At 36.3% G+C, this 21,170-nt stretch overlaps 2 protein-coding genes across 4 annotated transcripts in view; one reads left to right on the top strand and one right to left on the bottom strand.

The window, feature by feature from the left end:
* Window positions 1-55: 55 nt before the first annotated feature.
* Window positions 56-3,981, bottom strand: LOC143212976 (methylglutaconyl-CoA hydratase, mitochondrial). The gene is made up of 3 exons (XM_076432354.1): window positions 3,809-3,981; window positions 1,492-2,297; window positions 56-433 (listed from the first exon to the last, which is right to left on the bottom strand). Exons 2-3 carry the CDS (start codon window positions 2,238-2,240, stop codon window positions 274-276), a joined length of 909 nt encoding a protein of 302 aa, XP_076288469.1. The 5' UTR covers window positions 2,241-2,297; window positions 3,809-3,981; the 3' UTR covers window positions 56-273.
* Window positions 3,982-12,196: 8,215 nt separating this feature from the next.
* Window positions 12,197-21,170, top strand: part of LOC143212580 (uncharacterized) — a 23,225-nt gene continuing 14,251 nt past the window's right edge. The window contains exons 1-3 of one of the 3 annotated variants that reach the window (XM_076431499.1): window positions 12,197-12,385; window positions 17,603-17,919; window positions 20,089-20,589. In XM_076431499.1, the coding sequence (XP_076287614.1) occupies window positions 17,607-17,919; window positions 20,089-20,589 (814 nt within the window). In that variant the 5' untranslated portion in view covers window positions 12,197-12,385; window positions 17,603-17,606. Of the gene's footprint in view, window positions 12,386-12,440; window positions 12,604-17,602; window positions 17,920-20,088; window positions 20,590-21,170 lie in introns of those variants that run through there. The other 2 variants (XM_076431498.1, XM_076431500.1) reach the window with 2 other exon arrangements.

Raw genomic sequence — 21,170 nt, 5'->3', positions numbered from 1 at the left:
GAAAACATGAATATAAAAAGTCAGTTTCATAAGAAATACAGGTGACATAGAGTGGTTCTCTTAAGATAATGGTAAATTACAAAACCATTAAAAATATATAAACATTTCTCTTAACTTCGATATACTATATATTAAAGTTAGTCGTATCACTATGTTGTAGAAGAAAATCGTGTCGTACATGTTAATCATTATCAGTAAAGAACTGCATCTTCTTGACACCTCGATTAAGCGTAAAGGTACTGTAAAATTGTTTTGCGCACAGAGTTTCGATGTTTACATGCCTTGATAAACAGGTACTCGTTTCGACACAAACGCCGCGAGTCCTTCAACTCTATCTTTCGTATCCAAGATCTGACTGTAACATTGTTTCTCAATTTCAAGTCCATCCGCGATAGGTAACTCGAGGCCGTTTGATATTGCTACTTTCGATACTCTGAAATATAAATTAAATTGAATATTGATCAATACAATTCGGTAAATATTATACGATACAATTAGAAAGCGAATCTCTACGCAAAATAAAGATTTTCTACTCGAATTGCAATAAACTGGAATTAAAATTATGTAGCAGTATTTTTAAATTCTTCTAATGTTTTACTGTTTTAGATTACACCTACTCAGTTTTGTAATATAAAAATATCAATATAACAATAGGGTAATGGTAAATACCAGTTACCGAATATTTAATAACGATTTTATTAATTTGATTAACAATTAAACAAACGATTGATTAACAACCTGTTTTCTGTATCGTCAAATTTTTCTCGACGATTTTGTTAAAAAGCAAAAGAAATATTAACCCTTGCACTCGGAATTATTTTTCAATTTTGCTGCCAACAACACCCTACTATTTTAAGCGTTTTTTTGTTATTTTAAGGGACTGCTAATTGTTTTAAACAATTTTGTTCACTTATTATATTAATATATAGCTCTGAAACTTTGTTGTAGTTTATATTTGTGGAACTTCCATTTGTCTTTAACTAAAAAATAAGAATCTACATAAATGAAGAAGAACCAAATACATATAAAAATCCATTTACATCAATTTACATTTTGCTTTCTCTGACGTCGAGTCACACTCGACAAAGGAGTGCCAAGGGTTAACGAAGTTTTAATTAATAATAATAAATAGAAGGTTTAATCTGAAGTTTTGGCCCTATTTACCAGACACAAGAAATTTCTGATAACCAGTTTCTTTTAATACATACGATTTAATATACTATTTTATTTATGTATTTTATATGATAATACTTCTGTTACATACAACAAGAGAAAATCGTTATTTTATTAAATCTGGTGTATCACAGTTTCTTAGCATTATATAAACATTCTTCACTAAAAACAATAAATAATGACGAAAATCTAGGTGGTAATGTCTGGTGAATCACCCTGTATACGAAAGGGAAACATCAATTTTATTTTGAAGAATAGTTTTGCATCTGGTAACTGGGTGGGGCACGGTAACTGGTATCTTTGTCGCTTAATACATACTTTACTCCGATCGGTCCATTAGGCAATATTTCCCTAGCGATGGATAAAGCTGTTTGATAAGCAGCGTCTCCGTCTTTGTTTTGAGAAACAACTTCGTTAACAAGACCGATTTTCATAGCATGGTCACCGTCTAATACACGTGCTGTATAAATCAGTTCTTTTGCTTTAGCAGGTCCAACTATCCTTGGAAGTCGTTGTGTCCCACCAGCTCCTGGCATAATAGCTAATTTTGTTTCTACTAGACCCATCTTAGCTTCCGACGATGCAACTCTGATATCGGTAGCCAGTGCCAGTTCTAGCCCTCCGCCCAATGCTATACCGTCTATAGCAGATATCACCGGAGTCGGTAGCGATTCTATGTTGTTCATAATGTCTCTCAACGAAGAAACAAACGTGGAAACTTCTGAATTATCCATCTTTTGTCTTTCTCGTAAATCGGCACCAGCACAAAATATTTTTGGAACCAAACTGCGGATAATTAATACTCGTAACTTGTTGTCTTCTCTAATGCAAGATATAGCTTCGTTCAGTTGGTTCACTAAAGTCTTTCCGAAAGCGTTGCGACTAGCTGGCCGATTCAATCCTAATACTACAATGCCGTTATCTTTTCCGTCCAAGTATTTCAGTATCACTTCCTTCGCGTCATCTTTGGGATTTAGCATTGCATTGGTAGATAATGCTCTAATCGCGGTCGCATAAATGGAATGAAAGGTGGTACTAAATCTGATATTGGTTACTAAGGTAGCCATGGCATGAAATTGATGCGTCGACGTTCCCTCCAAATTACGTCTTATTCAAACATAGACCTAGAAAACATATTTCTTATTATGATAATCGCAATATATTTAAGTTTATGCGTGTACACGACAATGGAACGTATGAAAAGATCGTTCCACATTAACGGAATCCACTGTATTCCATTTTCACTTCTGACTTTTCAGCGATAATCCTAACAGTTTAATGTACATGCGATTTATATCTACGCATGTGTGTACATATGTAGAATGATAAGTAGGCGTATATTATTTCATGTACGAAACGTTCAATGATGAAAAACAGTTATAAGTAGACCACGGATGTTTATGTAGATGAATTTCAAGAGAGAGACAATGGAATCAAATAAAATCTTATTTTCAGTAGTAGTAGTTTTTGTAGATCTGAAATGAATAAAAATCATGTTTTTTGTCGAATTTTATATTCTACCATTCTTTGAACATTTTCAGATGCCATAAATGCATAAAGATCTGCAATCTCGCTGTTTACAAGTGTTTTAACAAAGAGTATCATTGTTTAAAGATATATGCTTGTACAAGAATATAATCATCATTTTTAATTCATGTACATATTACTCAAGGTCATAGCCATTCGCTCAAGGTACAAGAATTCTTTTGATATGTAAGAAAGTATGGATACGTAATAAAATTTTTAAAATTTACAATATTGGAGGTAAAAGCTTTACATCATTTTATCATTTTATTGTAGCGAATATTATAAGAAGTTGTAAACTTCTAAGGAATAATAGTAAACAAGACAAACAATGTATTTGGAAATGAGTACTGAAATGAAAATGATTAGTGAGATTAATAGTAGGTGATCGCGAATCTCTGATCGAAAACAACCAATTCCATAGTTAGGCTACAGATATTTATGCAAAATAAAAATGTTTTGCATCGATTGCAAGAAGCAGGAAAAACAAGAAAAATTGATTTTATACGACTTTGTTAAACATTAATCTTTACCGTTTTATACTTTGTCCAACCGACTTCTTCGTAAATGCATAAAGATCTGCAGTCTATTAATACGGATGTAGACAGAGCTAATATATGTGAATGATCTGATTTAAAATGCTGAAGGTGACATTGAGGTAAATAGTGATCTCATCAAAACATCAAGCACAATATTTTTTCTAAGCTATAATATTTTCCGAGGCCCTCTTTTACATTATCAAAAGTTTCACAAACAAGTCCTAACACGTACTTGTAATAATAAACAATAATCACAGTACCTACAAATGTTTCTTTATCGTGTGTATTCAACATTCACACCTAAATAAATTTAACATTACACAATTATTCTTTAGGTTGTTTTTTATAGTGCAACAATATGCAGTCAATAATAATTTAGTCGATTGTTTATAACAATATTAATGTATAAAATCAATATTAATATTTTGGAATACGATATACGTTCCTGTTTTCATAGTTTGAGGTTCGAATACGAGATAATAAGAAAAAAGTACAAGGTAATGAAAATACAATGGGGAGAATGATCTAACATTATCTTATGGAGAAATGTGTATTTATAGAAATAAACGTACCGTATTTTTTTCCAAACCGTAGAAGAATGTCGCAGGCGACTCCTCGCACTTTATTGGACTTTATGCACTATCTCGTTTCGCCAATAACATCGCAACATTATTTGTGGAAGGGAGAATCGAGGAAAGTTCAAATATAACGACGTAACCTCAGCCTCAGCCCCACTTTCAATACTGCCGCGACGACGACGCGGACGCAACTGGTCGCTTTAGTGTGGATTTATAGTGGAGCTGCGAGCATCGATGATAGCGGCGCGGTGAAAACAAACCAACATTCGTGACAATATTTCAACACATACTAATGAAAAAGTACATATGTATTTTCTTTGTTTTTCTTTTTTTTTCACCGCACAGCTCACCTCGCTGCTCCACTATAAATCCACCCTTAGAAATTAGAAATCGAAAGGTCTTGTGTATTCAGCAATCTACTGAAATTATACGTGTATTTGTACACTGTGAATTATACATATGTGTATACAGGTCGATTTATGGTCATTTTATAATATTAATACATATACATATAGATATGTACATATATACAGGGTGTTCGACTACAGATAGGAGGTTCTCGACGATAATATAAGACGAAAATGAAGAATGAATAAAATAGTTGCGATTTCGGCTTCGTTATTTAGTTATTAACAATTAAAAATCCGCCTAAAATGCGACAACGCGACCAACAGAGGTGTACGTTGCGTACCAGTACATCAGTACATCATAGAGGCGCGCGACGCGCGACAGGACAGTCACGTATCAACCAGTATCAATCCCCGAAGCAGTGCTTCGATTGTGGAGACCTTTTCTCGCGTAGGCGCGAGGAAACAGTAACGTATCCACTATTGGGTTGCAGAGCGGCTAGAGCCCAGAGCCCTGAGGCAGCTATATTGGCGGGAATGTACCGAAATAATCTTACCGGACAAAAAGACTCCGGGACGTGTCTTACGAGTTACAAAATATACACAAATACACTTGTTATACATTCATTTTTCAGAATTAAATCATATAAATTTTTTTAAATTCTGCCGGGTGCTCAAGGAACCTCATTTTATCGAGAAGCTTACGTTACTGAGGCTAAAATCGCCGCGCATGCGCGAGAATCGCCGCGCATCTCCTGAACTTACTAACTTTTCGACATACATGGGTTAGTACTTTTTTATAATGAATGTCCAGCTGCATCGATTGATGTATTAAAAAATACCTGATTCCATTTAAAAAAATATCAATGACCTTGAAATCTTGTAAAACAATGACCTCGAAAATTGTTTCCCTTACACCGTTACATGTGGCCCTTCAAACAGTGTAACTTTATCCGAAGAAGTTTTTTTGTACAACGAAAAGTAACAGAGATATTTAGGTGTTCTGTTTCTTCGGACTCACCCTGTAGAATATGTTATTTCAACTAGCAATTTCAAATATGTCTCCTTCGAATTCCTTGGAATACGGGATATGTAATATGAAATTAGTATTCGGTTCTGGGTTTGGACCGAATTGGCCCATTGACCCAAAAGGTGTACGACAGAGAGAACAAAAATTCCATGCTAATTATTCTTATAAAACTTGCATTTATTTTATATCATGACAAAAATTATTTTTAAGGGGGTAGACCCGTTTCCGGCTTTTTATTCATGATTTTCAGAAGAAAATTTTGGAATAACTGTTATTTTTGGTCCGTGGGTTGAACCGAATTCAATTAATCTGAAAATTCTTTGTTACCTGAAAAATCTTCTAATAAATAAATACAAGCTGGAACTCTCGTGTTTGAACTATGGTGTATTTTTGTAACAGATAAGTATCCATATGTACGAATTTGACTTTTCAGCGTGAGGGAATTTGGGGGCAGTAGATTCTCACTCGATCGATGAATAATGAATGACATTCCTGGAGTAAATGACATGGCGAGGAATGTCAGCATGAACCACGTAGCGTCGAACGATTTACGCGTATTAGCTTTTACCATCTCCCTCTCCCCATTTTCCCTACTTTTACACCTTCCAGCTTTTTCTCGTTTGGTTCCAGCATGTTCTAACTAACTTGTCTTCAGCATCCGTTCAACTTGAAACGACCGCGACCGCGACCGCCTCGAAGCGATTGGATTTTTGTCAGGCATACTTATTTCTAGTCTACCGGTCGCACGATTTCACGTTTCGAGGTGGCTCCGCGACCATTATTCAACTTAATCTTCTTTATCCGTTTCCGACACCGCACCGGTTCGCTTCGGTACCGGCATTGGAATACAGCTGGGTACCATTGCCGCGGAAGTTTGTTTTAGTTGTTTACCGATAAATCGGGTTCTCTTTCCTCTTCGTGTTCGCAGCGATCGCGGCAATGAAATCACGTCGATAATGAAAATGATCGAGGGTAATGAGAGTAGAAGTGGAGCGGCAGTGTTTATTACATGTAATAAATAAAGAATGAACACGTCTGTCGGAGAATCTGTGTTCTACAGGGTGTGAGTCCGAAGAAACAGAACACTTGAATATCTCCGTTACTTTTCGTTGTACAGAAAAACTTCTTAGGACAAAGTTACACTGTTTGAAGGGCCACATGTAACGGTGTAAGGAAAACAATTTTCGAGGTAATTTTTTAATGAGATTTCAAGGTCATCGAAATTTTTTTAATCGAATGAGGTATTTTTTAATACATCAATCGACGCAACTGGACATTCGTTATAAAAAAAGTACTAACCTATGTATGTCGAAAAGTTAATAGTTCACGAGATATTTCAATTTCAACTCTCCCATTTCAAATTCAATTTCAACTTCAATTCTTCCATTTCAACTTCAATTTCAATATGAACTCGTCAACTTCATTTTCAATTTCAATTTTTCCATTTCAATTTCAACATCAAATTTTCCATTTCAACTTCAATTTTTCAATTTCAATTCGTTAATTTCAACTCTTCAATTTCAATTTCAACATAAATTTTTCCATTTCAACTTCAATTTCAATATCAACCCTTCAACTTCATTTTCAATTTCAACTTTAACATGAAATTTTCCATTTCAACTTCAATTTTCAATTTCAATATCAACACTTCAACTTCAATTTCAACTCGTCAATTTTATTTTTTCCGTTAATCTTATATTTCAATAATAATCAACTTTTTGTCAATGATGTTCATCGTAGAAAATTTTAGAAATTTTTTAGTCCCTGCTTGTAAGTATGTACAATCTTTCTTCGTGTTTCTTCGTTTCATTCTTCACTGATCGGCTACACGAGCCTTTCTCTCCCTTCCTTTCCTCTCTGTTTCTCGTTTTTACTTTCTCTTTCAATTTTTCATCTCATCATCGTTTCTTCCTCTCTCGGCCGCGCCGCGCCGTTGGATCTTTTGAGCTCGAGTCTTGGCTCGTTCCCTTTTTACTTCACACTATAGGTACTCTATACGCTATATGTACTATAGTAATATGTATAGACCCCTCTGTGACACCCCCTCTGTCATCTGAAAGCCTGAAAGTCACTCTCCCGATCGTTTCTCCTCTCTCTGTCTCACTGGCAGTGACCGGTGTACTATCTACTATACTATACTATAGTGTATATACGAAAATGTGATCGTCGCACCAATCGCAGACGCACATCCTGATTACTAATTCACGAACGCTACGGACTACTTGCTCGACGCGTTCTGACACCAAATCCCATATTCCGAGCGGATGGAGACCCGAGACGGAAAACGGTGATTCTTCCGAGCTCGCGAGTCGCATAAAATGCCGGACAGTTCTTTCTGCAAAAACGGTCGCGGAACTGGTATATTTACAGGTTTTGCACATTTCCAAATTCACACTTTTGCAAATCAATTTCACCCTTTTAAGTAAGTTTTTAAATACTTACCAATTCATTAACATTGTAATGCATGAAAACTTGATGTAGATACATTTTATGTATTAATATTCATTGCAGGCATTTTCTGATTAATAAATTTTTCAAATGAAAGCACATATGTATTTACTGAAGCGTATCGAGCATTGAGTGTTACGTTTCCCTTGCGGTAATGACACCGTTCACGGGTGTTTAAACTAAATATATATGTAATTTAATCTAAATAAATAAATAATTAATTTTAAATATTATCAAACTCAACAGGACTTTTTTAAATGTCCTATTAAGTTGAAACTAATACATTGATGTCCTTAAATTTTTAACATGTCCACTACTTTAAACTTTAAATTGTACGCGCTCATTTTTGTTACAAATGGTAGTCCAGTCAATGAATGCTCGTAAGGGGGGTGTAGAGGGAAATGGAAAGAACACAATTTTCAACTTTGGGTCTTTGTTTGGACTAGTTAGGAAGCAAACATACTAAAAGGTAAACTAGAAGGTCCCTTTTTTCAGTTTTCCGCTTATATCTCGGAAACTATGTGTCCTAGCGATAAAACCATTCTATACAAAATTAAAGCTGACAAAACGTGCCACAAGATTGATTCTAGTTAGTTTTTCGTTATCTCGCATAGTTTCCGAGATATCCGCGCTCAATGTTCACTAATTGTGAAATAGAAAAATTTTTGCCTTATTTCACTAGCTAACTCTTCAGCACAGTTAGTGAACTTTGAGCGCGAATATCTCGGAAACTATGCGAGATAGCAAAAAACTGAATGCAGTCAATCTTGTGACACATTTTGTCACCTTTAATTTTGTGTAGAATGGTCTTATCGCTAGGATACATAGTTTCCGAGATATAAGCGGAAAACCGAAAAAGAGGACCTTCTACGTGCCCCACTGCACCCCGCTCACCTCCTAGAAGTGGGGCTTTTAATATGTTTACCTCCTAACTAGTCCAAACAAAGACCTAAAGTTAAAAATTGTGTTCCTTCCATTTTCCTGTACAACTTTTCGTTGACTGGACTATGGATAAAATCCGCAATCTGGTAATAATATCAGAACGGTGAAAGAAGTCGCATCTTCTGATCGTAATACGATATCTGCCACTATTTGTTGTTATTATCTAAATTGTGCTGATACCGTCCCTGTGCGTCAATGCTTTGATAATTCATCGTTGGAGTGCTTACATATTACGGTATCATAAAATCAGATAAAAGTAATTTCAGCTGAACTGCACGTGATAATATTGTCACGCGATAGAGTCGAATAGCTTCTATGCGTATGTATATGTATATGAATATAGATTCGTGGTGTTATTCATATTCGTTGGAATAAACCATCGGAAGAAAATGAATTTATAGTACTGAGGGAGAGAGAGAGAGAGAGAACAATGGGGACCACAAACATTCTACGCTCTCAATCCCAGTAGAACGATGCACGAAAAACCCTCGAGTCTGCGCTGTTTCTCAGATCCTGTGGTTCTACTAGGGTAAATGTATCTATTACCGCGGGTGTACGTTTTACTGCGGTATTTTTCAAATAAATCAAAGTGAATATTTTGCCCTGAATCGTGCCTATCTCAGTGCAAACTTTACAAACGGAATTCTATGCCAAATCGAAAGCAAAACGAGGGTAGACGCTGCCTTTGTGAACATATGTACATGGCTGTTTGTGCCTAAATCAGACACAAACGTTAGACAATGTTAAGCACTAATATTATATTTATTATACATATAGTGACAACAGTTATAGTTGAAAATGAGGAATTTAAAAAGATTGAAAGAAATCCAATTAATCATTACAAAAAAAGAACATATAACTATACATAAACAAGTATTTCTTTCGTGTATTTATAAATTTATGTATATCGGGTTGGCAAGAAAGTAATTTCGGTATTTTAAGGTGAAATGAAATCAGAATTTGGGAAAATTTTGAAGTTTTATGACCGCGGAATTATGAAGCTAGCAGAAAGAAGATGGCAAAAGATCATCGAACAAACTGGAAAATTCTATTCATTAAAGTTCGTTGCTTGAATAGACAAATTGGCTGTTCATTTCACCTTAAAATACCGAAAGTACTTTCTTGCTAACCCAATAGTAATTGACCATTATATTTTCCACTAAATCATTTTACTTCTATCGATCATTTCCGTTTACCAATTGAAGCTATGTGCAGGATGATTTGTCATTGTCGCGCAATAGTTGGCCCCACTTAAGTTTTATCGTGTGCAGCCTTGGAATTAATTTATTTCTTTAATTTTTCTAATGAAAATAATACCAAATATGATATCGTTTCAATTGTATTAAAAATTGCTTATGCGAACCTAATTGTACAGTGAAAGGTCATTGACCCTTCACGTTGGAAAACAAAGGTCATATTAACACTTTACCTACCGAAAGCCTATTAATAGGATTTTCAATAATTGTGCTGTACCAGAAGAAAGCATAGAAATTTTCTTATACATTGCAATCTTAAATGAAATTATTAGATGACGTTGTTGAGGGTGACTTGTTAATTCACAATGAAAGTTGCTAACTTTCCTAACCTTCTAACTAACCTAACCTTCAAAGGTTCCATTAAAAAGTGTTTAGTAATGTTCCACAGATTTTGCAAAATTATGCAACAATCACCACCAGTCGGTAATGTGTTAATAATGTCCTTGTGAATTTTTAAGAGTAGGGAGGTTCATTGTCGTCCAACGATTAATTTGTAAATCCTTCAAACGTTTTCCCCTTGCTGGGGCCACAAATTAGAACCAAGGCAAGTATGCATCTGTCACTTGATACGCGACTGTCGTACGCCTCTATGACGTACGCAACGTACATCTCTGTTGGTCGGGTTGCCGTATTATAGAATACTCATTATTATACAATAGTATACAGAGTATAGAGTATAGAATATTCATTATTCATTATTCATTATTCATTATTCATTATTATAGAATTTTCATTATCATAGGATTTAGGATTTAGGCGGATTTTGAATTGTTGATAATTAAAAGACGTAACTGAAATCGCAATTTTTTTATACATCATTTTCGTCTTACATTACCATGGAGAACAACCACCCCTTAAATTTTCTTCTACCTGTAGCCGAACACCTGTAAGAACACCTGTAACTGCACTTTTTTTTATTTAATGCAATTTGAATTTTGAATATCAAGGAAGAGATTATTTTGCAAAATATATGTATACAATACGTATATTCTACAGGGTGAGTCCGAAGAAACAGAACACCTAAATATCTCCGTTACTTTTCGTTGTACAAAAAGACTTCTCAGGACAAAGTTACACTGTTTGGAGGGCCACATGTAACGGTGTAGAGGAAAAAATTTTCAAGGTCATTTTTTTTACAAGATTTCAAGGTCATCGATATTTTTTTAAATGGTTAGTAACCATATACTAACCCATGTATATCGAAAAGTTAGTAGTTCAAGAGATATTTCGATTTAAATAACTCTAAAACACCATTACTGATGTACTAACAACGTTAGCGTTTACTTGCTAGTGTAAATTGAAGAGTTGAAGTTGAAGTTCAAGGGTTGACATTGAAATTAAAAAATTGAAATTGAAGAGTTGAAATTGAAAAATTGAAATTGTTTTAAACTTGCACAATTTCGAGAAAATTGTGGTTTTCCAATACCACGCGCGGAAAATTTTTTTTCGAACATGCTGTACTTCATTTCCCGTAGATTTTTTCACGCTGATTTCAAATCTGGTCTCAAAATTTTTCTACGACCTCAGGATATTGCAAAATCGATTTCTTGAAATTCTACATGTTTAACGAATTTTCTCAAGGTTAAAAAACGTTCGTGCCATAATCTCCCTATTTTTCCCATATTTTGCAAAGTTTCAACTTTAATTTTAAAAAAATTTCATCGCTCTACCTCATTTCTATCGAAAGTTCTTTGATTTTGTCTCCGATTTGGACGAAAGGTCCCACTGTGTGGCGCTCACCACTAGCGCGATCTCAGCATAAATTGGCCAACTCATGCTGGGTGAAGATATTCTGCTTTCTGAATTATAAGTGAATAAATATTAAAGTTATCGTGATTTTCATTATTGAAAATATAAGTATTAACTTATACTTTTGTTATCCACTGTACGTTGAAGTTCAAGTGCAAGTAAAAACAATGCAACTTCACGATCAAGGTCAAGGTCAACGTCAACGTCAAGGTCAAGGTCTGGCCAAGTTCAAGTTCAAGTCTAGATCATGCAAGATCAAGGTCAAGGTCAAGTTCGATTTAAGTTCAAGTTAAACTTCTCGCGTTCGTCCTAGAGCGTTACGACGCGTTTGGTTTCGACATTCCACGGCGTTTATCTCGATTTCGTTTCGAATCGGAGATCGTCGTCGACGTTTCCGCGTCCGGCAGGGCAGAGGCGGGGACGGGGACGGGGACGGGGACGGAGGCACGGTTTTTACTTTACAATGCATATCGCTCAAGAAAGGGAGAAAACGCAGTGTCGCGGCCACGTGGAGACCACGAACGAAGCCGTAACACTGAATCGGATCGGGAAAGAGGACGACGAACGAGAACGAAGGAGGTGGAGGTAGCTCGGTATAAAAGGGTCGTAGCGAGGCGCCTCGTCTGTTTTAACACTCTCACCGGGTCGCTCGGTAGATCGGACGCGTCCTCGATATATACGGTACCACCTGATACCTAGAGCCGCACTGCTCGATCGTGTTTCCGGGCCAAACAACAAGTTCCGCCAGGAACCACAGAGAAACGGGGACATAGACGCGAGAATACAGACACGAAGATAGGTGAGTCGTTCGAACATTCGGTTCAACCCCCTCGGACACATTTCCCCCCTGGTTATTTCCTGGATATTACCGGAGAAATCGCGTCAGTGAATCCAAGAAGAGACACGCGACCTTATCGCGTTATCCCGGACCTATCTACGCGTAGAATGACCTTCGAAACGATTATTAGTGATCGAGTCGGGTGAGTGAACAACATCTGTCGGCTTTTCCAACAACCAGTGAGTAGAACCACCGCCTATCGAACCACAGAATCGATTTTCCTCGAGTTTATGTGACGTACTCCCTCGATGTCATGTTGCTTTTTGCTCCAATCAATTAATTAACTGTAAAAAAACTTGGGTTTTAATATTTCTCTACGGCAAAGTCAATTGACCTTGCTTTATTATTCGATCGATATTGATCGATCAAATTTTATCGACAGAGTGTTCTTAAATGAAACTCCCGGTGTTCAAGCAAGTACAGTAAGGAGCATAACTGATTCAACACAGTTTAAATCGGAATAACTTTTTTTATGAATGGACCAAACGACTTCAATTTCTCTGTAAGGCTAGAAGAATTAGTTTAGTAAATGACGCCTGAAAAATATGTCGAAAAATTGCATTTGTTCGGAATTGTGAAAAACAATCGTAAAAATTGATTTCTACGACTTTTTTAGCTGGGCCAATAACGAACATTTAAAAGATTGTATAAATTATATACGCTCCGAAAATTTCATCGAAATTGGTTAATTGGTTTACGAGTTATAATCGATCAAAGGTGGTAAAAAGGCAAAAAATCTGGAAAAATTGCAATTTTTACCACTTCTGATCGTTTATAACTCGTAAACCGATTAACCAATTTCAATGAAATTTTCGGAGCGTATGGAATTTATACAAGTTAATCAAACACATCTTTGAAATTTTCGTCATTGGCCTAGCTAAAAAAGGTAGTAAAAATCAATTTTTACTATTTTTTTTCGCAATTCCGACTAAATTCATTTCTTCAAAATACTTTTTAGACGTCGTTTACTAAACTAATTCTTCTAGCCTTACAGAGAAATTGAAATCGTTTGGTCCATTAATGAGAAAATTATTCTGATTTAAAGTGTGTTGAATCAGTTATGCTCGTTAGTGTAAATACATATAATACGTGATCGGTTGCTGAAATTCTAGTAGGTTTTAAAAGAATTCGCTTTTGAGATACAGTTAGTTTTAGTTAGAGTGTCGGATCACGGCGAATATCCAATATGGCTGCCGCTGTAACCATATACGCTGTATGTATAATTCATCGGTGAACATTCCAGAGTAATTTTTTCAGGTATTTTACATATTCCTGTTGAATATAACAGTGTTCTCGATATTGTTCAATGGAACATGTCAGCAACGGTGTCAAATCAAAGTATCTTCGAATTGTTTTGAGATTACTATTGTACAAATAGTTTTCAGTAGTTTCAAATCATTTTCATGGTTTCATTTTTATTTTTCAATCAGCTTCTTCATTTTTCCAACATGTATAATATGTAAATATATGTTTCTTCTATCGATCGTATTTGCTCATAATAAACTTTTAAATGTTTTCGGCGCAACGGTTCGATCGTTTATTACGAATTATAAAGCAATAATTGCTTTAAAAAATTTAAAAATTTAGTATAATATGTATATCAAACAAGAGGTTGTAGGGTATTTTCAAGAAAATATATTCGGGTTGTTTAATGTTAATGAAGTTTTTCTTTTAAGATTTGCAATCAGCTAATTTAAATGTAAATTGTTCAAAGTAAACCGCAAAATACTAAATTTTGTTTTTAACCACATTCTCCGATGATTTTACTCCATTTTGAAATATAGGTATAACGAACATTGCAAAAAACCAATAATATTAATTAATTACTATATTGCCATCCGAGGAAACTAATCGACAAAACAAATTAAAAACTTGAATGTAATATAAATTGACGTTAACATTTTTTAATATTAATATTTCAATATTTAATATAGTTTGACGTCGGGCAGTGTATAATATATATATATATATATATATATATATATATATATATATATATATATATATATATGTATATACACAATATTTAGTCATAAAGTAATTTTTAGCAAGTTACAAAAAGTTTTTCATTGCGTTTTTTTAGTTGAATCGACAGATGTGAAATAGATAAATGGATAAATTCCATATTGTGGTAGTTAACAAAGAATCTGCTGTGCCATCGAATTTGCGATAGGAGTTGAAATTTCCTTAAACGTTCTACGACATGTGAATTCTCGATTTCAATGTGAAAAGGCAAAACGTCGCGTCGCGTCGCGTCGCCTTTCCTTGGAAAATAGCCAAGTAACGTTCATTTGTCTACCGTTAGCCATTCGTACAGGATGCTAAGTTGTGTGCGCGTGTACATGCGTGAATAAAGCACCATGGGAATTCTGATGGTTCTCTCGTCGAAGGTCACGAAACCGCGTGTCAACTGAAATTCTTCCATGGTCCTGAGAAACGTACACTTGTTTCTCTTGGAACAGTAATCCGTTCTTGTTATTACCAGACAGCGGATCTTTATATGCAAGATAAACATTTTCCACCTCAATTGCAACAAACCGATATAAAAGTATTTTTAAATTGGAATATTTCTAATGTTTCTACTGTTTGTGTGAAATTACACCTTCTCATTTTTGTCATAAATGCATCAAATCCGCCGTCTAGTTATTAATAGACAATTTCCATCAGCTATTTTGTTAAAATCAGGAACGGGGAACAGAATCAACATTCAACTTACCAACTAGAACATTCCTTAACGTTTGTAAATATATTTGTTTTTTTTTTAATATTATCTGTAAATGCTATAACTGCACAAATGGCTCTGGGAAAAATTAACACCAACTGTCCTTCAATCGTTGATTAATTCAACCAAGTTATAAAACATAGAAGAGGATACATAAATTATTAATCATAACTGAAATCGTAACAATGGATGAAATAATTATACCATTACTAAGTGAAAAATTAGTTGATACACATTCCATTTTATCATGACTATTTATTGTTTTAAAACTGGAACGATACCATTAATTTTCACTCAACAAAAACCGCAAATGTTCGCGAAAATTATGGTACCTTGTGTCTTGCACTCGGATTAGGCGAAATGTAAATACTTCCCCTGTTAGCAGTGTCAGCCGATGAGATTTACAGTGGGTGTACAAAGTATTCGTACACCTTTTAAAAACTAATAACTTTTTTATAATTGTACCAAACAACCTGATTTTTTATAATCAATTAGAAGCATTGGTTTACAAAATGATATTGCGAAGAAGATTTTCCAAATAATTTTAATTTACAAAGTTGAATGCAAAAACAAAAAAGGCAATTTTTATAACTTTTCTCTTTGGGCCCTTAATAAAAATTTAAAATATATATTTTGCAGATCTATGTTAGTTATACACATACTGAAAATTTCATCGGAATCGGTTGACTCAGGAAAAAACTACACGCATCGAAAGATGGACGATTCTGTTTATTTTAAGCAGAAACTGATCAAAAGTCGTGTAAAACTTCGATTTTTCACCATTTTTAACCGCTTGTAGCTCGTATGTTTGTTGATCGATTTCGATAAAATTTAAAGGGTGTGTATAACTAACATAGATCCACAAAACACATATTTTAAATTTTCATTAAGGGGCCAAATAAAAAAGTTTTAAAAATTGCCTTTTTTATTTCTGCATGTATAACCTTGTAAATTATAATTTTTGGAAAATTTTTCTTGCATATCATTTCGTAAACCAATGCTTCTAATTGATTATAAAAAATCAGGTCGTTTGGCACGATTATAAAAAAGTTATTAGTTTTTAAAAGGTGTACGAATACTTTGTACATCCACTGTACTTGTAATTCATGTTTCTCATTTACTATATTTACGTTGCGTATCATGATACTTATTTATGTTTCATGATATCGATTTCATCATATTTTTATCGCATTTTTAATTTTCCATATTACTTACTCGATAGAACTTTCTCAATCGACATTTCTTCGCATTTTTCGTTTTCCTTCTCAAGATATTTGTCAGATTTTTCTGATTAAAATCAGTCGTTCGAAAACCTCCAACCGGCTGTAGACTAATTCCTGTGAACATAATTTTCGAGATGTTAAGTTGTTTATTTGAAAATATGCTATACATAGCATATGTTATATCTATGATGAATTATAAATTATGCTTCATATGAACAGTAAATATGGGTCAAATTGTATGTGTGTCTTGTTTGGTGTCGTTATAATTATGAAAAATGTAACAAATATTGTATATTGGTAAAATTTCATTAAAAATAAAGAAGCTTCAGTATTGCGCTAATATTCTTTCACGATACGTTATTTTTTGTTGCATGTTTGGCCGCGCGCCAAACTTTTTCTACGTTCATATACAGTAGCGGACAAAAGTTTAAGACCGCTCTACAAAGAAGACGATAACTTTTTAAATATTGTACTATACGATTTGAACTTTTTTGGGAAGCTAGAACAATTAGTTTACTAAAGGATGCGAGAAGAAATTTTTCCAAAAATTGCAATTGATCGGAATTGTTGAGAAAATACTAAAAGTTGCATTTTTAACTTTTTTATGTGGGCCCATATTGAAAATTTAAAAAATACGTTTCGTAGATTTGTGTCGATTAAACATATTCTGAAAATTTCGTCAAAATCGGCCGACGTTGCAATGAGCTACAAACGGTTAAAGAAGGTAAAAATTGCAGATTTTCACGATTTTCGGCAATAAATCGTATTTTTTAAATTTTCAATATAGGCCCACATAAAAATTTTTTTTGAACATGCTGTACTTCATTTCCCGTAGATTTTTTCACGCTGATTTCAAATCTGGTCTCACAATTTGTCTACGGCCTCAGGATATTGCAAAATCGATTTCTTGAAATTCTACATGTTTAACGAATTTTTTCAAGGTTAAATAACGTTCGTACCATAATCTCCCTATTTTCCCATATTCTGCAAAGTTTCAGCTTTAATTTAGAAAAAATTTCATTGCTCTACCTCATTTCTATCGAAAGTTCTTTGAGTTTATCTCCGATTTAGACAAAAGGTCCCACTGTGCGACGTAACCGCTAGAGCGGGCGCTGCTACTGTTCGGTACTGTACATTTTGAAGGTCCACTCACTCCACTAGTCCACCTACGGATGAATACTGAATAATCTTTATATATAAATGTTAATAAACGTTCTTCAACATTTGTTTCAGAGCCATGAAGTTAGCGATAGTATTGGCGGTGGCGTGTTGCCTGGCGATCGGATCACTCTCGTCACCAGTACCAAAGGTTTCCGAAGAGAAATCATTGTCAACTCAGAACGTCGTTGAGACCGGAAGACAAGCGGCGGCGGCTCCAGCCCAACCGCCCGTAGTCAGCGATGATGACGATGACGACGACGACGATGATGACGACGATGATTTCGACCTCCCTGGCGACGATGACGACGACGATGATGATGACGATGACGACGACGACGACGATGACGACGATTCCGATTATTTGGAACGGTTCATCGAGGATATACTAGGTAACGTACTAACCCCACTATTTTTTCTGCATTTTTTTATTATCAATTATAATTAGACGAATTTGATGCGAGTTGTACTTGAAAACCAGTGCCGTAATGAGGGCGTGGCGATAGAGGCGCCCGCCACTGGCGCAACTGGGTTTGGGGCGCAAAACAAAGAATACCGACCCGGTTGAGGGTCGCTTAGACGCTTTTCAAATCTTGCAAAAAAATTACGAACTCTCATTACAAAACACGTATCCGAATCTAGATATAGAATTGAGGATTTTCGAAAAATGACAAAACAAAATAAATGATCTGCAAAAAAGATTTTCGAAAAATGACAATTCACAAGGTTGCATGCAAAATTACAATAAAAAAAGCATTTTTTAAAACTTCTTTATTTCGGACCTTAATGAAAATTTAAAATGTATGTTTTGTAGATCTATGTTAGTTATACATATGCTGAAAATTTCATCAAAATCGATCAACATACCCAAGAGCTACAAGTGGTTAAATGTGGCGAAACTGTGGGATTCTTACATCTTTCGATGCGTGTCGTTTTTGTCTGCGTCAGCCGATTTCGATGAAATTTTCAGCATGTGTATAACTAACATACATCTACAAAACGCATATTTTAAATTTTCATTAAGAGCCCAAATAAAAATGTTATAAATGGTGCCTCTCTTACTTTCTCATGTAATTCTTAACAATTGCCATTTTTTTTCTTCTTAGCAATTGTCAATTCTTCTATCGCTGAAAAAAAGTCAGTTCGTTTCTCCGCTCGATCGTGAAAAAGTTATACTTTCATGTTTGACTGTAGCAATCATGTTAGTTTGCTTTCGTTTGGTGTTGTACAGTTTCCTGCACGGCTGTGCTCGTACAAAAAATGTGTTTATTAATGGATAACGCATAGAAAAGTAATCGCGGAAAGACGTCGAACATGTATTACCAGTTGCTAGTCTCATTTGCGAATTCGCAATGCAGTCGTTGATGTTGGCAGGACAGCTTTTGCTTTCGTCGTTGTCGCGAACGACGCGGTTAACGTTTCATCCCGTCGAACAATGGCGGAAATAGCAACCCAAGCATTACCGTTATGGTCCTCCGAGTTAGCGTTCAAGATTAAACAAGTCCAAACGGAAAGCTCGGCGCGTTTCACGTGCCCGTGCCGGTGCCGGTGCCATGCCGGTAACGGTAAATACAAGCGGCTTCAAACTCGCCCGAATTAACATAAATCGACGGCGATCCCAGCTCCGAAAGAATTTCTACGCGCTACTTTTTTTCACATTGACCCAGATAGCAGAGGACACTCGTACTCGCGAGTCCGGACCATAACTGTTGTAACCAAACAGAAAAAAACACATGGAATAAGGACTATTTCGTCGACTAAAATCGTATTAGGGTAAACGTACTGGAAATGATACCTAATATGTGGCTTGGTATCCGAAATGTGTCAGATTTTTTACAGAATTTTTAATTGTCAATAAATAGGGAAAATGGGCCAAAAACTGGCATTACGGTTTTTCTCAATAACTATTCTTACAGATGAGATGTGGGGCTGAAATTTGTCAGAGAGGGGTCTTTTTGGGTAGGCTATCGAATGGTTCAAGCTCGATTAAAATCCCGCCGGGTGCGAATTTCACCCGGTTATTTTCTTTTTCATAATTAGTGAACTTTGAGCGCGGATATCTCGGAAACTATGCGAGATAGCGAAAAACTGAATCGAATCGATCAATATAAGCGGAAAACCGAAAAAGGGAATCTTCTACGTGCCCCCCTGCACCCCTATGAGCATTCATTGACTGGACTAATGATCGAAAAAGGGATACATAAGAAACCAAGTCGAAAACGTTCGAATAAAGTTTGTTCATACGAGGGTTTGTTTTTGAGAAAATCGACTTTGAAAATTCGGCGAACACGCGCGCTATGGACTAGGAATCGTCTGGCGCGTCTGAGCATGGCCTACCGTATCTACTTCTCGCAATGCTCAGGCGCAGGCGCGCGACCTTGACGGATTTCCGAACATTTTGTTCTACGGACGCGTGCGCGCGCGGCGCAGCTGAATAAATATATTATTATTATTTAAGTATATAATAATGTTATTTAAAAAGGTTACTGATAAACGAAGAATTAAAACACGATAGCAACAGTTCCCGACCAATTATTCTAACGAATCTGATGAAATTTCAGGGGAGGACGAGGACGACGACGACGACGACGAAGCAGCAGCACCTCCGGCGGAGGCTGCTCCAGCGTTAACACAGCCACTGGCTCCACAGCTTCCGGCTGCCGTGGAAGCGGACTTGGCTGCCGCTGCGGATGCGGAGCAAGCGGCGGCAGCGGAAAGTAGCGACTCGACAGAGGTCGACGGAGAGGTGGATTCGACTGGCGCGGACGAGGACGAAGGTAACGCTGTGCCGGAAGGCCTGGCTGTTTCCGGTATCCACGAAACGCCGCTCGAAGGTGCCGAGTCTGTCTCGAGTCCAGTGCTCGTCCCCTCCGTCGTAGCGACCAATCAGGCCACCTCTGCGGACGACGACGACGACGATGACGACGATGACGACGAGGTCGACGATCTCGTCTACACCGGGGACGACGACGACGACGACGACGACGAGGAGGATGACGACGACGAGGATGACGACGACGACGATGATGACATTGCCGAAATTGCTGGCGCCAGACAAGCACGTGAGTTCAAGGGAAAGAGCAAGAAACACGGCACGGGGCGCAAACACACGCGCAAGTCGCGGCCGTCCGCGTCCTCGCACGATCTTTCCTCCGCCCACAAGGCTGTCTAACCAATAGATAGGGACGAGTGGCAAGCGGCGAGCTGCGATTCCTGACTCGATGCTCAATCTGTGTCTTCCTACGTTTCCGGTTATATCTTGGTCCCCTGCGCGCCTGATCCGATCGTTACCCGATCGTTATCATCCGTTCGTTCGGGTCTTTTGGTCAGCCAGAGCTTTCGGTCAATCGATTTTGGGGAACACGGTTCTTTAACCCGTTGCCGTACACCATTTTCTTTACAGTGTTTCGCACCGTTTACAACTTTAGTCTTTATCCCGAAAAATCTCGTAGAAGCAAAGAAAATTTATATTTTTTCGTATCGCCACGTTTATTTCTATGCTTAAACATTGATTACAAACGAATCAAAAATTTTATTTCATCTAGAAAGAAAGGCATCACACATTCGTGTATCTGTTAGATTTTATTAAAATCTCTTCGTGAAGAGTCTGCCTCGTTAAAGTTAAAACACGGCAACGGGTTAA

The sequence above is a fragment of the Lasioglossum baleicum genome, chromosome 10 (genome assembly GCF_051020765.1).
Source record: "Lasioglossum baleicum chromosome 10, iyLasBale1, whole genome shotgun sequence".
Lineage (NCBI taxonomy): Eukaryota > Metazoa > Arthropoda > Insecta > Hymenoptera > Halictidae > Lasioglossum > Lasioglossum baleicum.
The sequence above is the reverse complement of the archived record's forward strand: the minus strand, read 5'-3'. Positions and strand labels throughout refer to the sequence as shown.

Excerpts from the sequence above, each read along its gene's own strand:
- LOC143212976 (XM_076432354.1), bottom strand. The coding sequence starts at position 2,240 with ATGGCTACCTTAGTAACCAATATCAGATTTAGTACCACCTTTCATTCC. Across the intron at positions 434-1,491 it reads AATGGACCGATCGGAGTAAA|AGTATCGAAAGTAGCAATAT; the intron begins GTATGTATTAAG and ends TTTATATTTCAG.